Here is an 18401-nt window from a genome sequence, read left to right on the forward strand (position 1 = left end):
TTTCTCGACAGAAAAAAAATATGTGTAAAATGTAGAGGAGATGTTTTTTAGTTTCAGAACATGTGGGACATTTAACACGATGGAGGGCAGCTCAGTTATTAACATAAATTAACAACAACAACAAAAACTGCAAGTAAGGGCATATTGTAATGTAAGTGTGAAGGGTGTAGTGGAATCAATAAATACATTCCAGAATTTGGAGCAATTTCTATCTAATCTAAATTTCACAAGAATTATGAGGGAGAAGACTCCTTTTGTTGTTTGTTAAATATATATATATATATATATATATTATAAGGTGTACCCGGCTGAAGGTAAAAAAGAGAAAAAGTTGTGTTACTTGTTTTAATTGCAAAGTTGTTTGTGGTGGCAGTCCAGTGGAGAGGATCCTATCATATTTCTGTATGATTGCTGAAAATTCTGAAAAATATGTGATAAAACAAGTTTTGTTTATGTTTTTTAAGGCATGCATGATTTTGTAGAGTGGAGTATAGGGAGGGTGGAATAAAACAGTGGCTTTGTTGTCATTGATATGTACCACTTTATTAAACCTTTTACCATCCCATAACTACATTATTTTTCATAAACAATTAATACTTTTAAAAACTATTTTTACTACTTGCTGTCGACTGAAGATGACATCACCTGTGCTAAGAAAATGGGTAACGACCAATCATGGTTCAGTTTTCTGACCAAACAGGTGAACCGTGATTAGTGATTGCTGGTTACCTACGTCCTCGGCACAGGTGATGTCATCTTCAATCGACAGCAAGTGCAAAAATGTGTTTTTAAAGGTTCTAATTGTTCAAGAAAAATAATGACGTTGTCACATTAATTATAGACAAAATCTTATCTTCTTACTGTTGAAAGTGGCTCACACACCTGTACCTGTCCTGTACCTGCTGGATTGATGACGGGAAAAAAAAAACGGCGCTCACACAGCCTTGATTGGAACAAGATTGTATTTGAGAAAAGTACTGTACAGCTAACGTAAACAGACTGCAGCCTCCTAAAATTATATTGTGCCCCCTAAATGCTTCATGCCTCCCTTCTCCAGTCCGGTCCCATGCGGCATGAAGAACGAATAACTAATTTTGAGTTGTTCCATAATGCATGTCTACACACAAATCATTCTTGTGCCAATCAAGATCTTTCCCTTGATGTGTGATAATCAACATTTCTCGTATTCCAAGCTCTAACAACTCCAGGGTAAACCTGATCCCACGTAACAATATGCTATATACTTGTACAATGATGGCCGTTTTCACCTGAGTGCTTCTTTGTTTTTGTTTTGTTTGTTTGCTTGTTTTTAGCATCTCTCCACTTTCCCAGTCTTTTGTTGCCCCTGTTTTGGAACGTACTGTAAACATCAAATTCAAAATGAGAGAACATTTGGGGGAGCAAATGTTCAAGATCAGTTTAAACGTCAACTTAGAGGGGGCTAAAAAATATTTCAAGGTGCGTTAGCCTCCCTAAAATAGGCCTAATGACCCCACTGGCACACAGGTCCGTTCAGGGATTCAGTATAGTTGTACTTGCAGTCAACATACATGAAAGACGATTGACCGAAATGAAAGCAAAGAAGTATTGGAGCATCTTGTTGACATGACAGCGGCTCTTAATGAGATCCATGGAGGCTGAACAACTCTCATAAAAGACCTGACGCTCCTGCCACGACTCCTGTGTGTTGTGCACATGAAGAGTGAACACATGAATGATGAACGAAACACAAACGCTAATAACTCTTGGTGGTTATGTTGATGTGGTAAAGTACAGATATGTTTACTTTGTGCTGTGGTTTATTGTGTATGTTCTCATCCTCTGCTGTAATTGCACCATTATTTTTATCATCTGGATTCACAGGAACCTTCATGAGCCCATGTATATTTTCATTGCCGCTTTGTCACTAAACTCGCTTTTGTTCAGCACTGCTATCTACCCTAAACTGTTTGTGGATGTCTTGTCTCACAGGCAGAGCGTTTCTCACACCGCTTGTATATTGCAGTTGTTCTTTTTCTACACTTTAGGTGGGTCAGACTTCATACTGCTGTCAGCCATGGCTTTTGACAGGTATGTGTCAATCTGCAAGCCTCTTCAATACGCAACTACCATGAGCACAACCACTGTGACTATTTTCTTGGTTTTGGGCTGGTTTCTGCCTGCCAGCCAGATGATAGTGGCAACTGCCATCAATGCAAAGCAAAAACTGTGTCACTTTACATTAGCAGGAATCATTTGCAACAATTCTATCCAAAAGCTTTACTGTGTGAAACCAAGGATTATCACTGTCTTGGATTCGTTTATTCTAACAAATATTACTTTCATCCCTGTGCTGTTTATCCTCTTCACGTACATAAAGATATTGATGGTGGCTTATCGCAGCTGCGGCGAAGTCCGGAAAAAAGCAGCAGAGACGTGTTTACCCCACCTGATGGTATTAATCAGCTTCTCGTGTTTGTGTAGTTTTGACGTCATCATAGCGCGATTGGAGTTGGATCTTTCAAAAACTGTACGACTAATTATGAGTCTACAAGTAGTGGTCTATAACCCTTTGTTCAATCCGATTATATATGGAGTGAAGATGAAAGAAATCTGGAAACATATCAAGAGATTGTTATTGTGTGGAACACGTCCAATATGTCAAATGAGATGTGAAAGTTCATGCTAAGGTCATAGTTATGCTCAAGAAATCCTAATGTGTTGTTCCTAGTGTGAAATTGTGCTGATCTGATGTGTGAATGTTAACTGTTTTTGAAGAAATGTTCCGGAGTTGAATACAAAGCACTGAGGATCATTCTTGTCACCTCATGAGTTCATTTGTCATTTGTTACATTTGTTTGTTTGTTTGTTTTCTACAGAAAAGAATATGTGTAAAATGTAGGTGTGAGAACATTTTATTTATGCATGTGGGACATTTAACGCAGTGGAGGGCAGCACAGGTATCTACATAAATTAACAACATAAAATACTACAAGTAAGGGCATATTGTAATGTCAGCAATTGTGAAGGATGCAGTGGAATCAATGAATATATTCCAGTTAGGGGCAATTTCTAACTAATCTATATTGCACAAGAATTTTGACGCAGAAGACTGATTTTATTGTTTGTAAAATGGAGACCCCACCATCCCGGTACAGTTGGGACATCTTACTTGTTATTTGCAAAGTTGTTTGTGTTGACGGTCCAGCTGAGAGGATCATGTCATACTCATGAATGCTGAAAATTCTGAAAAAGTGAGTAAAACAGGTGCAATGTTTGGGAGGTCTTCACTCTTTAGAGTGTCACACACAGCACTGGGGGGGCTTTTTTTTTTTCTTTTTTTTTTTCTTTTTTAAGTCATGATATTGAAAAGTGTAGTAGAGGGCGAGTGAAATAGGACAGTGCATTTGTTGTTATTGATATTGTGCCACTTAATTAAATCTCTTACCATCTACATGTCTGTTCTCATTACCTTATTCACATTACATCCCCCAGTTAAACCTCCTTTTTATCCTTATTCATTTATTCTATTTATATGAACATTATTTACTCATTTTATTTCTAACTACACTGTAGGAAACAAGTTCAGTTTACTTTAAAAAAAAAAAACATTATGTAAACTCGTTGCCTTAAAAATATGAAGTAAACTTAACTTCAACTCATGTTTGAACAAGTTTTTAATATTGAGTGCACAGTACTACCACAAACTTAATTATTTTGAGTACCTATTCCTAATGCTAACTTGATTGTTTTAAGTCTGTAATACTGATTAATACTGATTTTTAATTACTTATTTTGAATATAAAATCCTAATGCTAACTTGATTGTTTACCATGCTTTGTCTGGCCCCTCCCCTAGAACCTGTTTGCCATGGGTGACCCTGCTCGGGGCATAACGCCCCACACAACATAGCTCCTAGGATCAATGCCCATTTGTTACATAATGCATGTAGGCTCCGGCCTTCCTGGGTGGAGTTTGCATGTTCTCACCGTGTCTGCCTGGGTCTTGTCCGGGTACTCCGGTTTCCACCCACATTCCAAAGACATGCATAGCAGGTTAATTGGGCGCTCTGAATTGTCCCTAGGTGTGCTTGTGAGTGTGAGTGGTTGTTCGTCTCTGTGTGCCCTGCAATTGTCTGGCAACCAGTTCAGGGTGTACCCTGCCTACTGCCTGATGCCGTGATAGGCTCCAGCATCCCCGCGAACCTTGTGAGGAGTATGCGTTTAAGAAAATGGATGGATAATAATAATAAAAGATCAAACTTACAGTATATAGTGCTTCTTTGGACACTCAAAGATGCTTTACAGTGGATATATTATTTGTGCACTCTCACATTCATACTCTGGTGGTAGTAAGCTATTTAAGTAGCCACAGCTGCCCTGGGGCAGGCTGACGGAATTTTGGCTACCAGCGTGCGCCTACGGCCCCTCAGGTCCCCATCAAACATTAGCACTTTTCAGACACCAACGTGAGTGACACTGGAGGCAACGTGTGTGAAGTGTCTTGCCCAAGGACATGACTTGGGGAGAGCAGGCATCGAACAGCCAACCGTCCAGTTACTGAATGACCGTCTCGACACCCTGAGGCACAACCGCCACCGATGTGTAATCAACATTTCTCGTATTCTGCTATAACAATTCCAGGGTAAACCTGAGCCAATGACATATACAATGATGGTGGTTTTGACTTCTGGAGGTTTTTGTGTTTCATTTGTTTTTAAGCATTTCTCCAATTTCCCAGTCTTTTGTTGCCCCTGATTTGGAACGTACTGGAAGCATCAAATTCAAAATGAGAGAACATTTGGGGGGGGGGGGGGGGGAAATGTTCATATTCAGTTTGAACATTAACTTAGAGGGGACTAAAAAAATATTTCAAGGTGCGCTAGCCTCCCTAAAATAGGCCAAATGCCCCACTGGCACACAAGTCCGTTCAGGGATTCAGTATAGTTATACTTGCCAGTCAACAGTCATGCTTGACCGATAAAAAGCCAAAGAAGTATTGGAGCGTCTTGTTGACATGACAGCGGCTCTTAATGAGATCCATGGAGGCTGAACAACTCTCATAAAAGACCTGACGCTCCTGCCATGACTCCTGTGTGTTGTGCACATGAAGAGTGAACACATGCACGATGAACGAAACTCAAACGCTAATAACTCTTGGTGGTTATGTTGATGTGGTAAAGTACAGATATGTTTACTTTGTGCTGTGGCTTATTGTGTATGTTCTCATCCTCTGCTGTAATTGCACCATTATTTATATCATCTGGATTCACAGGAACCTTCATGAGCCCATGTATATTTTCATTGCCGCTTTGTCACTAAACTCGCTTTTGTTCAGCACTGCTATCTACCCCAAACTGTTCATGGATGTCTTGTCTCACAGGCAGAGTGTTTCTCGCGCAACTTGTATGTTGCAGTCATTCTTTTTCTACACTTTAGGTGGGTCAGACTTCATACTGCTGTCAGCCATGGCTTTTGACAGATATGTGTCCATCTGCAAGCCTCTTCAATACGCAACTACCATGAGCACAACCAGCGTGACCATCTTCTTGGTTCTGGGCTGGCTTCTGCCTGCCTGCCAGATGATGGTGGCAACTGTCATCAGTGCAAAGCAAAAACTGTGTCACTTTACATTAGCAGGAATCTTTTGCAACAATTCTATCCAAAGGCTGTACTGTGTGAAACCAAGGATTCTCACTGTGTGGAGTTTGTTTGTTCTAACAAATATTACTTTCATCCCTGTGCTGTTTATCCTCTTCACGTACATAAAGATATTGATGGTGGCTTATCGCAGCTGCAGGGAAGTCCGGAAAAAAGCAGCAGAGACGTGTTTACCCCACCTGATGGTATTAATCAGCTTCTCGTGTTTATGTGGTTTTGACGTCATCATAGCGCGATTGGATTCGGATCTTTCAAAAACTGTGCGACTGATTATGAGTTTACAAATAGTGGTGTACAATCCTTTGTTCAATCCGATTATATATGGAGTGAAGATGAAAGAAATCTGGAAACACATCAAGAGATTGTTATTGTGTGGAACACATCATCCAATAAGTCAAAAGAGATGTGAACGTTCACGCTAAGGTCACATTGATGCTCAAGTAGTCTCTTTTTATTTGTTTCGCTATGTGAAATTGAGCTGATCCGACGTGTGATTTAGTTACTGTTTTTGCATAAAGGTTCCAGAGTTGAATAAAAAGCATTGAGGATCATTCACTTCATGTCATGATTTCATTTGTCATTTATTACATTTGTTTTTCACTGCAGGAAAGAAGAAGAGTGAAATGTGGAGGAGGTAATTTTAGTTTCAGAACAGTATTTATCCATGTGGGATATTTACCACAGCAGAGGACAGCACTGTTATTTACATAAATTAACATCAAATAATTCTGACATCTGCGTGAGATAGAGAGAGAGCGAATGAATGGGAAAAAAAATCTCCCCCCCCCAAAAAAGAACTCCAAATGGATTGTAGTTTTGTCAGCTCTACCTACTTTGTGTGTCTGCTCTCTTTGTGTATAAAATATTTCATTTAATGTTCACATATACCAGTTTCAAGAAAACATGTGAACCATTAGCAATAATAACCTGGATTAAATGTTAAGGAAACGTGATGTGATTTTAATTCACAGAGCTGCCATAGACAAACAGTTTTAGTAACACACAAACAATGTTTTTTTTTAATTGAATAAAGTGCAGAGTGGAAAAAACTGAAACCAGAGACTCACGACTTATCAGCCCACCTTGAGTCCAATCATGGTGATACAAATCCATATTTTGTTTTGTGATTCCAAACAGTATCATCATTTAATGATTGATTTATTATTTTAAATTAAGCTAAATGTAAACTAGTTTAGCTTCTCCCCGATTGAAAGTGTACTCAAAGAAGGGCATTTACTTGTGAAGGCCTTGGGTGACCTCCCAAGTGTTGTTTTTGTTGTTGCTGACATTTAATAGAAAATATCAAAGCCCTATATAGGACAACAACATGCGGTACATATCCCTACCCTAACTCCCCAGCTTAAAATAGTTTTGTGGCTCCTTTTCTTTTCTTTTTTTAAATCACAAATAAGACAACTATAAGACAACGTAACAGTTTTGGGCGCCCAAAACGCCCCAGGGGTCATTTTATTTGATTTTTTTTCAACATTCTTTATTTAAAAAAGTGTAAGGTACATACAGAAACAACACACAGGGTTACAATAACAATAATATAAATAACCAAAGCAAAATTGCAAATAATAACAACAACAATAATAATAATACTAATAATAATTACAATAATGATAATAATAATCATCATCATCATCATCATCATCATAATCATAATCATAATAAGTAGAAGAAGAAAAAAAAAAACTACCAGGGGTCTTAAATTAAAATCTAAGAAACATTGAAAACATTAAAAGAGCAACACGTTTTGACAGCTTTCTTCTTTTTAGCACCGGCTATATAAAGTAAATATACTGTAACTCAAACTCTTTCAAAAACATAAGGTGCCCCCCCCCCCCCCCGACCCTCAAATAATGTGATATATGGGGTATATGCCACGGAAGAGGGACGTGATTTTGCACATCAGTTTATTTCCCGTCCGGGTTGCGAACGCGCAACGCAGGGGCACAAAGTCGGAAGCACAAGTATTTTTGACGCAGGCCACACGTCGCAAACCGAACCGGAAACAAACTGTTGTGCAAAAAAACAGTCCCGCCTTGAGCTTTATTTGAAAGTGTGAAATGAGTTTAAAAAAAAAAAAAAACAAAAAAAAAAACAGTCCTGCCTCTTCCGTGGCATATACCCCAATAGAAAAAAAAATGCATGGTATAAAATAAACTCAAAGTTACAGAAGACGCTGCACTATAAACCCCGCCACAAGCGTCGTTATTTTGGAGCGGCTTTATTTAACACAAATAAATAAATAAATAAATAAATTCAACGAGTGTCTGATCGGGGGGAAAAAACAGTACAGTGTATATGCAACGCTTGAACTCATCTGCGAATACAATCAAAACAAATACGCATTTGCGCCCCAAGCGTCGTTTTTTGTTGTTGTTGTTTTTTTTAATGAAACTTTGCATTTAACATTCACAAAAACATAAACAAGAAACAAAAACAAACAAAAAATAAAATAATAAAATAAACAATAAAAACAAAATAACATAAGGCACAAAAAGACTCAACAAAAGATAATTCACAGTTCTCAACGTAAACAAACTCGTTTGCGCCCCAAGCGTTGTTAGTGGAGAGCTACACTCAGCGTGACGTCATAACTGAACGTACCACTGCATGATATGGAGGGGGAACCAGGGCAGTACTCTATTTAAATAGCGTGCGTTTCGCAACTTTATTAAAACGGTTAGGCACAACAATCTTCAAAATATTTTAAACATATTTCAAAAGTCTTAAGAAGTTCTCAAAAATAGAGAACGAAACCTGGTAAAGCAGGAACTGTGGTAAAGTCCCACCCCAATCTGTGAGGAAATGGCAGACGTGAGGAGAGAGGCGCCTTTTCTGAGCTCTTGTCAAAACACACAGTAGCTTTGCATGATGTGGTTTGCTATCGTCGTACGCTGATTGAAAACCACAGTGTGATAAGTTTGACAACTGCAAAGCATTCATTTTCAAGGTCCACCGTTTCAGCATGGCGTCAAAGAAGAAGCGAACGCCTAACGTACAGAACGATAGCTGGGTTGTTATCGCTGCAGGTAACTAAAGCTAGCGAAACACGATGCATTTCACTGAGTAGCTCGTGTGCTAGCATGCTAACGCACCACAGAGCCTTCACTGCTTTATAAGATTTCCGAGAGCTAGTTATCGAATAATTATCCTTTTTTTAGTATGGCTAAATAGTTAAAATCAATGTTTGCATGAGATGTTTACCTGTCACATACCTGACTTTGCCTCCAGACTCCGTCATAGACAGCCAGAGGAAGGACATTGACCCAACCTTTGTGAGACTACGGAATCCAGCCACAGGTAGAACTTACGGTCCACCTGCACGTTCAAGCCGTTTAACAAGGGCGACTTTCGAAATCGGGGGAAGGTCAGCAACATGGTGCCCACGGGCACCAGAAAGTCCCCAAAGACCACTTACCCACGAGCTTGTTCTAAAAATAGCACATCACTGCTGGGACATTGTGATTTTCGGGGAATGTTGTAGAAGCTATCATTTGAAAATGTAAACACTGATAGATATTTATGGAAATAATGTGTTGTGTATGATATCTGTCTCCTAATTACTGTAGGAAATCATTAAGATAATCAGTGCATTCACATAAGTGTATATCATTAACATAATTTAAAGGTAATTTGGAAAAAATGTTATTTCAGTGGTTTGCGCCAAATGAGGCACAAGAAGGCAACATAGTAGTTTCCATTTGATTGTTCGATATTTAAGACTTATTTAAAAGCATTTTTCATACAAATACATATCGATTATAAATATAAATTTACGAATGAGTTAGTGATGGACTACAGTACGTTCCAATTTACGTACATGCTACTATAGGGATGGAGCTCAGTTGTAAATCAACTAAAGGATATCCATCCACAAATTTGATATACCGCTTGCCCTCATGCTTATGAGCCTATGAAATATGATGTATTATTAATCCTTGAGGATAATTTCAAATGTGTTGCATTCTAAACAAAAACCGGTGCCGGGGGGGGCTCAGGGGTTTGTGGGGGAGAATCGTGAAACACCATGTTTGTATATCCAGGACTACATCAAAATCCAGCTGTGTATGTCTAATCCTACTTAGGGTTATGGTAGAAATGTTATTAAGGTAAAGATCTAAATTAAAATACATTTTGGCCTCCCTGTAAATAAATCTATTGGTCTTTTTTTCTTGCAGATGCAGCCTCCCTGTACATGCTGAGTGGCGGCGAAGGCAACTTGCAGCTTCACGAGGTCAAAGCATTTGAAGAAGACTACCGTTCCTGGTTTGTTGGCCAGACAGTCCAGAGAGGTAATGAATTAGACTTAAAGGGACACTTTACTTATTGATCCATTTTTAGCAGCAAAAAGTTGCTACTTTTTCAATAATTAATTTGGTGACGTGATTATTTTTTTATGTACATTTAATAACTTTTAAACCATTGTTAAAATGAATCGAACGCCGGCATGTTTGTTACACGTGACTAAATAACCCGGATGTTTACGTCACTAGTGTGTAAACGCTACACTATGGAAGCACTATGCAACGCAGCCATGCATCTAGCGTCAAACCCGGAAGGATTAAACCTTATCGCTTCGAGCCAACACGACAAAATAACACTACCGAAGGAAAGTCTGCCTTGGATGTGAAAGTTGTGGCGCCAGATGGTCTTTTCGGGCACAAAATAAACTTTGACGAACGAGTGAATCAGGCGGGGGGTGAGTGGTGCTCGTGCGGGAGCTGCAGGAATGGACAATCCGCTAATGAATGTGTGCTGTCTGGAAATGAAAGAACTCGAGGATCGGTTCCTTGCGGACAATCTCAACTGCATCCTGGAACATCAGACATTCAACATGGCAATACTAAATAGACATTCTCAGGATAGCTTTGGTTGCGATGAAAGATGTGAAGAAGAAAAGTCTTGGAGGAGCAAATATCCAACAGGTAAAGTGACACACAGTACGAGCAATGCAAAACGTGTGGAACTGACGAAATATTTCAGGCAAAAGAAAAAATAGTAAAATTAAATGTATCGTCGTTACAGCACCCAACCTCCCCTAGCTGTTTTTTTTTTCTTTTTTGCGTAGCGTCCCACTGCGGTCAGGCCAGCCGCCACTCGAAAAGACGAAGTCAAGCCAGCCGCCCCAACGATTGTTAATACTGTGCATTACGGTAACGTGCCGACGTGCCCCTGCGTTGGCCACCTTCAAATGAATTATGAAATAAAACAGTCCGTGCAGTATAATAACCAATGCCCCCCCACCCCCGAAACATGCCTACCTTTCGCTTTAAATTTGCTTCGCTTCTCCGAGATCTTTCAGTGGCCGTAGTTAGACCTCGATGTGTGCCGACTGTTGTGAGAGTGAAGGCTCCGTGTTGCTAGCAGTTGCGGCTCCTCCATCGGCTTGATTATTTCCCACGTCTGGTTCTTTAAAGATACTCGGTACTGCGTTGGGCTTTAGTATTAGGCGTGTGGCGTACCCCATCTCAAATTGTAACATATTTTCTTAGTCCTCATGCCTGAAATGTTCGCTGCGCGCACGCCTGCTTGTCCTTCGGGAGGTTGACAGCACTTAGCAAACAAACCATTGTCTACTCAAGTAGCTTTTTTTTTTTTTTTTGGGGGGGGGGGGGGGGGTCTCGCGGGTTTTTCCTTGCCGACGCCTTGCAAAATTTTGCAATACAGTAAGGCATAACTGACGTTTGTGTCTTCCTCGTTGTTATGTCTGCGTGAACTACTGTTCCCCAAGCGAGTATACACACTAGTGACGTCACCACTTGGGGGCGTTGCAACACGGAAGTACTTCTATGTTGAAAAAAGTTAAATAAATCAATATAGGAGTGTATTCTTCAGCTCTTATGCATGTTTCGTAGCTATACTAACTATTTACTGCCAATCAAGCCATACATGTAAAATTAAAGGAGCCTTCCTTTAAGTTTGATCAAACTATTCCTGCCAGTGACCGGTCTGCTGTTCATCAGCTACTCTTGTGTTTACACAGATGGGAGGCTTCTGTTTATCACACCAATGGATCCGCTTTATTTAATTTTGCCCTATTTGATCAAATCTGGAAAAGAAGTGAGTACACATTGACCTTAATTAAATAATTCCTCTTTTCTGTGACAGTTTGTTGTTATGTGGGAAATTATAAAACTATCAGGTAAATTTCATTGAATTGATCTGAAAATTATCTATTTGCTAGTAATAATGTATCTTTTGTTCATCTATTTATTTATGCATGTGACGTTTAGTAAGATACAGCAATTCAGTGTTCTTCCACTAGATGGCAAAAGGCACGTTTTGTGACATTTTTGTTTGATGGTTGCTATGAAATTCTTTTAAAATCAATGTTTGGAACCACTGCCTTAATCAACCATAGACCACCTACACCACAGGTAGTTATAATCAAGTAAAACCTAATAAGAAGTCCTAAAATATTTATCCCACATATTCTTACATTGCATAATAATAAAACATGCTCAATCATTGCATCTGACTACTATTACCATCATTGAGGCTATCGTGTTGTTTTTGTTTGAAACAAAGTTCATCTTGCAATTTATTAAGCAGCTTGACTGTCCTTCGCTCCACACCTCTATTTCTCACCCCCACGCCAGGCTAATGAATCACTTCCGGTCTGTAAAGAAATCTATAAAAGCCCCCCCTTAATGATGTAATCTGCTGTTTGTTTAGGAAAAGTTCCAGCCGGTGGACCAAATGGTGATGGACGAAGAGTTTCCGGCGTGTACCAGGCTACTGAGCTGCACGCGTTCCTTGGTCTCCATGCATCACATCGCGGAAGAAAAAGGTTTAGGAGCTAATATGCTCAAGGTTGCGAATATTTAAAGTTAGGTTCTTCACATGTTTTGTATTTTGCTAGAGGTGGGAAGCCTCAAGTTTCACCGATACAGTCAAGAAAAAACAATGGCTTGGTTAACGAAGAAGGTATCTCATTTATTCAGAATCAGTCCATCTTGAGATAAACATTCCTGTTGAGCTCACATTTTTCTTGTGTTGCTGTAGGTGGAGAAAACAGTCCTTGCGCTGAAGAAGAAGAAGAAGAACATCTCTGTGGGGGAGGGAGTCAAATCCTCTTCATATATCCGAGTCAAGATGGAGTCAAATTCAAGCGAAGGTAATGTTCTGTCTCCTCTTAAAATCACATTAAGCTATAGCCGCTCTGAAAAATATTTTGGGAAAAAAAATGCCATTAATATTGCACAAAATGCGAGAGATTCAGGAAATCTTGTTAGACTTCATTTCCAGATTAACTCCAAGTTAATTTTCGTTGGTTAGTTTTGATGTGATGGTGCTACAGAGAGGAAGGAAGAAGAAGTGCGCCCATAAAATAGGAAATGGAATGTATGGCAACATAGCTGGCTGCTCAGTACAAAAATGGCTAATGAAATAAAGTCAGAAAAAGGTCAGATTGAAGAAAACTGTCTGAAATATACCACGCAGTGTAATTGTCAAGAGGCTCACCTCTGGGACACACTTGCATATTTTCCACTGCCTCCCGTGTTGTCAAGAGTCAATGGTGGGTACACAAGTTGTTCTGAAATGTATTAACCTTTTGCTCTTGTAAGTTAAAAAGTAAACTGCATGAAGTCACTTCCCTCTTCTTTTCCTTAAATGCTGTGTAAACTAACCGTCATCTGAGGAATGCAGTAGTTATACTTAAGATAAATTTTCTTGTCTGTATTATACAGTAGTTAACTTCTTATTGTTTGGAAGTTTAATGTTTCTTCAGACATTATCAGTACTATTAATCATTAATGTTTTATAATGGCCACATTAATTTTGGAACACACATTACATTATTAGTTTTATTTCATTTGGGAAATTATCCCAAAAGTATTCAACCTCAGGTTTTCCACTGTACTGTTCTTAGATGAATTGAGAGGAATGTGTAGTACTCCTGCATCACCAGTAGAGGGTGACAGCAGCATGTTTTATCTGTCACAATCTGTTGAAAACCATTTTGATCAGGCCTGATCTACGAATCGAATGATACTCCTTCTTGTTTGATTACATCTACACTTCAGAGGACTACCTTGGCTACGCCCATGGCCTAATATCAGAATACATCAGCAAAGACCTGAGCAAGGACCTCCGCCATCACTTGCAGTATGTTTCCATGCACATATACATTGTTATGTTTTTGCCAAATCATTATGAATATGCATTTAGATGAAGCCTGTTTTGTCACCTTGCAGGTTACCAGAGATCACAAGTCCAAAGGAGACCGAACCACCTTCAAAGGTGCAGTATATCTTGCAATTTAAATAAGCTATATGACTGATGCGTTATAGTAATGGGTCGGTGGGGACGGGTCTCGAATAAGCCTTGGCTTCTACTTGTCAGCCCTTCTTTCGGATGTCAATGTTGCAAATGATCTGATGTGATTGATGTAAGCTGTAATGTGTCCGAAAGGGAAAAATGAATAAAATAAACTAAACTAAACTAAACTAAATGTCCTGCAAAAGGTTATCTGATCGACTGAATTGTCTGGCAGGTTTACTCACACACAACTTAAAGACATTTGAGTGAGGTAAAAGTTGTTCACTGCATAAAACAATCCAATAAATGGGGCACACATCTTACCGTGGGTTACCTGTACTGTCCCATGCTAAATAGACTCAAGCCTGTACAGTGAAACAGCGAATGGCAAAATGAAAACCGTTATGGTTCCTTTGATAGCTCCTTGTGGGGTGGCTCTGGCTGCTTTAGTGACCCCTCGATAACATTCAACCGTGAAGTAATTAAAGATCAAATAAAATCCAACTACTCAGTGGACAATACCATTCAAAATATCTGGTAGTAAAATTATTATTATTTTTTTAGGAATGTACCATTTTGTTTTGTGTACCTGTACATTGTAACGTGCAATGTTGTTTATATCCATGCTCCTCTACCAATGCCGTAAATGCTTATTTGTGGAAGATGCTACCCAAAACAGTAGAGTTGATACATGCAGTTACATTCACCTTCCTTCATCATTCAAACAGTAAGTGAAGTAATGCTGTTAGATGCATGCATTAAAGTTGACCAATCATCTTAGGGGTACTTTTGTGGGTGGAGTGATTTATTATTATTTATTTATTTATTTTTAACCCAAGAAATTCTTCAAAAACCGCTGACTTATCTCAAGCGTGTTTTCCATAAAAAATTTATGTATATATACAGTATTGGAAGGCAAAATCAGCAAATAGGTAAAGCCAAACCAGGAGTATGCGGCGGTCCACTGTAGTAGGGGAATCATGGGCCACATGCAGCCTGTCAATTGCCCACCCCTGGTGTAGGTAGTGATGAGCAGATGAAACCTTTTGAACTCATGACGCTTTCCATCCAAGTGGTTCACAAAAAGGTTCAGCTTCATTGACGTGGATTTTCCTTGTCTGTTCAATAATCGCGCTGAGATGTGAACCACTACTTGAGACGGCGAGGCTTCCTACGTCAGCAATGATGTCATTTCCCGAAAATGAGTCATGCTTCAATAAGCGCTTTACAAATTCCATCCTGCATTTCATGACACATGCTAGGTATATAGGTTTGCTATTGAATCCAATTAGGATCAGCACTTATTAATTGGAGGTCTGTGTGTGAATACTAGCGTCATGATGACGTCCAGTGCTTATTTTTCCTGGTGGGTGGAAATAAGTTTATCTGAGGTAGGCATTTTGTCTGGTTGACAGGCAAATTTTCCTGAAATATTACTTGTGTTTAATTCACCTTTAATACTGAATATTTGGATATGTTCATATACTCCATCGACACTATCCAAACTATAGAACACATTTGTTTCTCTGTTTGACAGAAACGGAAAATGTCCGACAAGCCAGTGGAGGCGGGAGAAGACTACACCAAATTCAACAGTGCAGAATTTGCTCGCAAAGTGAGTGTCTGTGATTTTGACAGATTGGTCATGATAGCAGACTGTGTTTATGCCATCTTACATTCTCCTCTTTAGCAGCGTCTCAGTCAACCTTGAGAGAATGTTTGTGTCGTTCTAGTTTGTTTGAACCGAAGGTGAGACCACATGGTCGATGTTTTCTTTGTCTCTTTTGTAGCCACCCAAGAAGATGACGGCCGCACAGAAGAATCTGGCGAAGGTGGACAAGAGTGGCATGAAAACAATGTCGTCCTTCTTTAGCCCCAAAGTGAAAGCGGAAAAGAAATGATGTTTTGTTCACTTTGTGCTTGCTTTTGTACACTTTTGAAATAAAGCGAAGAAAGACGTTTTCTTGAGGTACTTTATCCTGCTCATGTGAGGTCAAAGTCAAATTCCTGCCATTCCCAGACACCTTTCTAACCGTTTTTATTATTTAAATATTATACACTTCAGCTTTAGTGTACAGTGGTAGAGGAAAAACAGTCACTTTTGACTCAGTACAAATAGGCTGTGTAGTAACTCTCCTCAAACATGGTCATGAATGTGTTAATTTGTGCTAATCTGAACTCTGTCACTAACCAAAACAGTAGCCCTTAGTGAAGCATGTCACGGTCTCGCACGTGAATTGAAATTCTGAGACGTAATGCTTTTCTCTGGACGGTATATCAATTAGAGGGGATCTTCAACTTGTGTTCCAAAAACAATCTTAACTCTTGACTGCTTGTGGATTAGTTCCCCTCTATTAGTCCAGGCTGTCCAATGTCAGCTTGATAGGCTACAGCTCAAACGTGACCCAAATGAGGACAAACGCTACAGTTATAGATAATTCTCACCTCGCAGTTGTCACCAAGGACGCTCTGTAATTTTATGTAGAGTTTCCAAGGCTATGTTAGTTTGTTTGTTAAAAGGATCATGAAATCCTCACGGGTGCGTTTGATGTGGCCATGGTTGAAGTTTTTGGGCCAATGACAAAGCCATCACTTTACTGCCCTTGGTAATGGCGGTGTGCACTCATTGAGGGCACTTGTGTATTTTTTTTTTTATATGCTTCACTCAAAGATCTTTTCACCTGCAGCGTACTTAATAAGGCTTTGGGATTTATTAGCATTTTATTTGCCAATGCTGAGAACAGAATGTAACCCTGAATACATGCGTTGGAGAGATTCACTAGTTTGGATGAAAGTTACAAGGATGATTAGACATTGATGTATATATATTCCCCCTCCAGACTAAATAACCTTAGCAGGTTGCCAAGTGTAAAGGCCTTGAACTCCTTTGATGAAGCAGCTCAGGCATACACGACTGAAAACATTCGCCTTCGAGACAGTCTTGTTGCTGGAGGATCTATTGTTGTTGCGCTTGCCTTTGATTCCTTTCAAAACGCACACGCTCTAAATCCCATCATAACTTATTCAATTTTTTTCCACTTCAAAAAAAAAAAGTTTTTAACAAGAGGCTCAGAGTTAATGAATGGGAAAAAGCCATCCTAATATCATTGATTTGCTCATCTGCTTTGACACTTCATTCGGTACGATATTTTGACATGCAACAACAAACACTGTCAAAGCGGTTTTAATCTCTGCTAAGCACAAGGCAGCAGGTTTGGTTGTTCATTGAACAAAAACTTGTATTTGGGTGGGGGGGGACTTTAAGCTGTAAGCTTTGGTGCTGTGTAATAAACACCATGAAACATGATTTACCATATTTTTCGGACTATAATTCACACTTTTTTTTTCATAGTTTAGCTGGTCCTGCGACTTATAATTAGGTGTGACTTGTTAAGATTAGCGCTTGGACAAGCACCCAAAAACTTTCTGTGAATTACCGCCACCTTCTGTCCACAGTCGGTAATGCAGCAAAAGTATTTGCCAAATGCACAAAGATGGTTAAAGAAGAAATGGAAGAAGAAGTAGTTGTAATTGTGCATGACTGCCGTTGGCCACCTTCCATAACCCAAACTCTATGCAAAAGAAGGTGGCGTTAATGCACCAAAAATATTTGCCAAAAAAAATAGAGCTGTCAAACGATTAGATTTTTTAATCAGATAATCACATCTTAAAATTTTTATTAATCGGATTAAACATTTGATTAAAAAGGCTTTTTAATAACATTTTTTACAAGCCAAATTTGAAGAGCACCTGTTAAGTGTTAATTCAACATTTAATGTAATGAGGACATCTTCAACATTTTTTGATTCACTGCCTACTCTCATCCTCCTCTTTTTGCAATCGGTTAATTGCTTTGCATAATTTAAAATGAATGAAAAAAATGACCCCAGCAGTTTGACATGAACAAATATTCTGAATGTCATAAGCAAACATTTACAACATGTAGTTATGTTTGTTGCTGAAACACAACCTGCGCTACCTTTAACGTAACCATCCGCTGTCAAGCTAAAACAAAATCATCTGCGGTCAAAATTTTAGTGTGATTCATCTGCGTTAATACATAATTAATGCGATATTTTTTTTTGTGAATAATCAATAGTTAATGTTTAAATTTGACAGCACTACAAAAGACAGAAGTAGAAGAAAATGAAAACAGAAGAATGACTGACGATGAATGTACGACGTATTGCTAGTTTAGCATGCGGCTTCCTTACGCCATAACAAGGGTTTACAGTACCAAAAGGTGCAACAACCGACCAGGATTCAACTTTTGGTCACCATGGAAACTATTCTTGTTAAGGTAAGCCGTTTTAAACTAAAAAGAATTAACTTTTCTCTAGTTACATGCGGAAGTTTCGTCTAACTGGAACTCATTCATTACCGTCAACATTCCTCCACCATGACGTGGCACTTTTTTACATGTCACTGACTTGAGTTCATTTAAAAATGAAACGTTCTCTTTCCGTTCAAATGACCGTCTATCATAAA

General features: G+C 39.1%; 3 protein-coding genes across 5 annotated transcripts; all 3 read left to right on the plus strand.

Moving 5' to 3' along the window:
* Positions 1-1714: 1714 nt before the first annotated feature.
* On the plus strand, positions 1715-3625 carry LOC144030946 (olfactory receptor 6N2-like). The gene is made up of 2 exons (XM_077537612.1): positions 1715-2616; positions 3604-3625. The coding sequence occupies exons 1-2, from the start codon at positions 1715-1717 to the stop codon at positions 3623-3625; spliced, it is 924 nt and encodes a 307-aa protein (XP_077393738.1).
* Positions 3626-4800: 1175 nt separating this feature from the next.
* LOC144030947 (olfactory receptor 6N2-like) lies at positions 4801-6061 on the plus strand. Its single transcript, XM_077537613.1, has 2 exons — positions 4801-4834; positions 5109-6061. The coding sequence occupies exons 1-2, from the start codon at positions 4801-4803 to the stop codon at positions 6059-6061; spliced, it is 987 nt and encodes a 328-aa protein (XP_077393739.1).
* Positions 6062-8463: 2402 nt separating this feature from the next.
* Positions 8464-15881, plus strand: rnaseh2b (ribonuclease H2, subunit B). 3 transcript variants are annotated; one of them, XM_077536744.1, is made up of 11 exons: positions 8464-8680; positions 8883-8951; positions 9830-9957; positions 11565-11711; positions 12327-12441; positions 12514-12578; positions 12657-12768; positions 13679-13760; positions 13850-13895; positions 15451-15528; positions 15704-15881. In XM_077536744.1, the coding sequence occupies exons 1-11, from the start codon at positions 8617-8619 to the stop codon at positions 15812-15814; spliced, it is 1017 nt and encodes a 338-aa protein (XP_077392870.1). In that variant the 5' UTR covers positions 8464-8616; the 3' UTR covers positions 15815-15881. The 3 variants fall into 3 exon arrangements, 2 of the variants coding, with proteins under 2 accessions (XP_077392870.1, XP_077392871.1); XM_077536745.1 differs by having other exon boundaries at positions 9830-9943; positions 11635-11711; XR_013287261.1 differs by lacking the exon at positions 15704-15881 and having other exon boundaries at positions 13623-13760.
* The last annotated feature ends 2520 nt before the right edge of the window (positions 15882-18401 follow it).

The sequence above is a fragment of the Festucalex cinctus genome, chromosome 11 (assembly GCF_051991245.1).
Source record: "Festucalex cinctus isolate MCC-2025b chromosome 11, RoL_Fcin_1.0, whole genome shotgun sequence".
Lineage (NCBI taxonomy): Eukaryota > Metazoa > Chordata > Actinopteri > Syngnathiformes > Syngnathidae > Festucalex > Festucalex cinctus.

Bases quoted from the DNA above. Each gene is read 5' to 3' on its own strand.
- LOC144030946 (XM_077537612.1), top strand. From the start codon at position 1,715: ATGATGAACGAAACACAAACGCTAATAACTCTTGGTGGTTATGTTGAT. The intron at 2,617-3,603 runs ATTGTGTGGAAC...TATGTAAACTCG, and splicing joins AAACATATCAAGAGATTGTT to TTGCCTTAAAAATATGAAGT.
- LOC144030947 (XM_077537613.1), top strand. From the start codon at position 4,801: ATGTTCATATTCAGTTTGAACATTAACTTAGAGG. The intron at 4,835-5,108 runs GGACTAAAAAAA...ACACATGCACGA, and splicing joins TTTGAACATTAACTTAGAGG to TGAACGAAACTCAAACGCTA.
- rnaseh2b (XM_077536744.1), top strand. From the start codon at position 8,617: ATGGCGTCAAAGAAGAAGCGAACGCCTAACGTACAGAACGATAGCTGG. The intron at 12,442-12,513 runs GTTTAGGAGCTA...GTATTTTGCTAG, and splicing joins TCACATCGCGGAAGAAAAAG to AGGTGGGAAGCCTCAAGTTT. The intron at 13,761-13,849 runs GTATGTTTCCAT...GTCACCTTGCAG, and splicing joins GACCTCCGCCATCACTTGCA to GTTACCAGAGATCACAAGTC.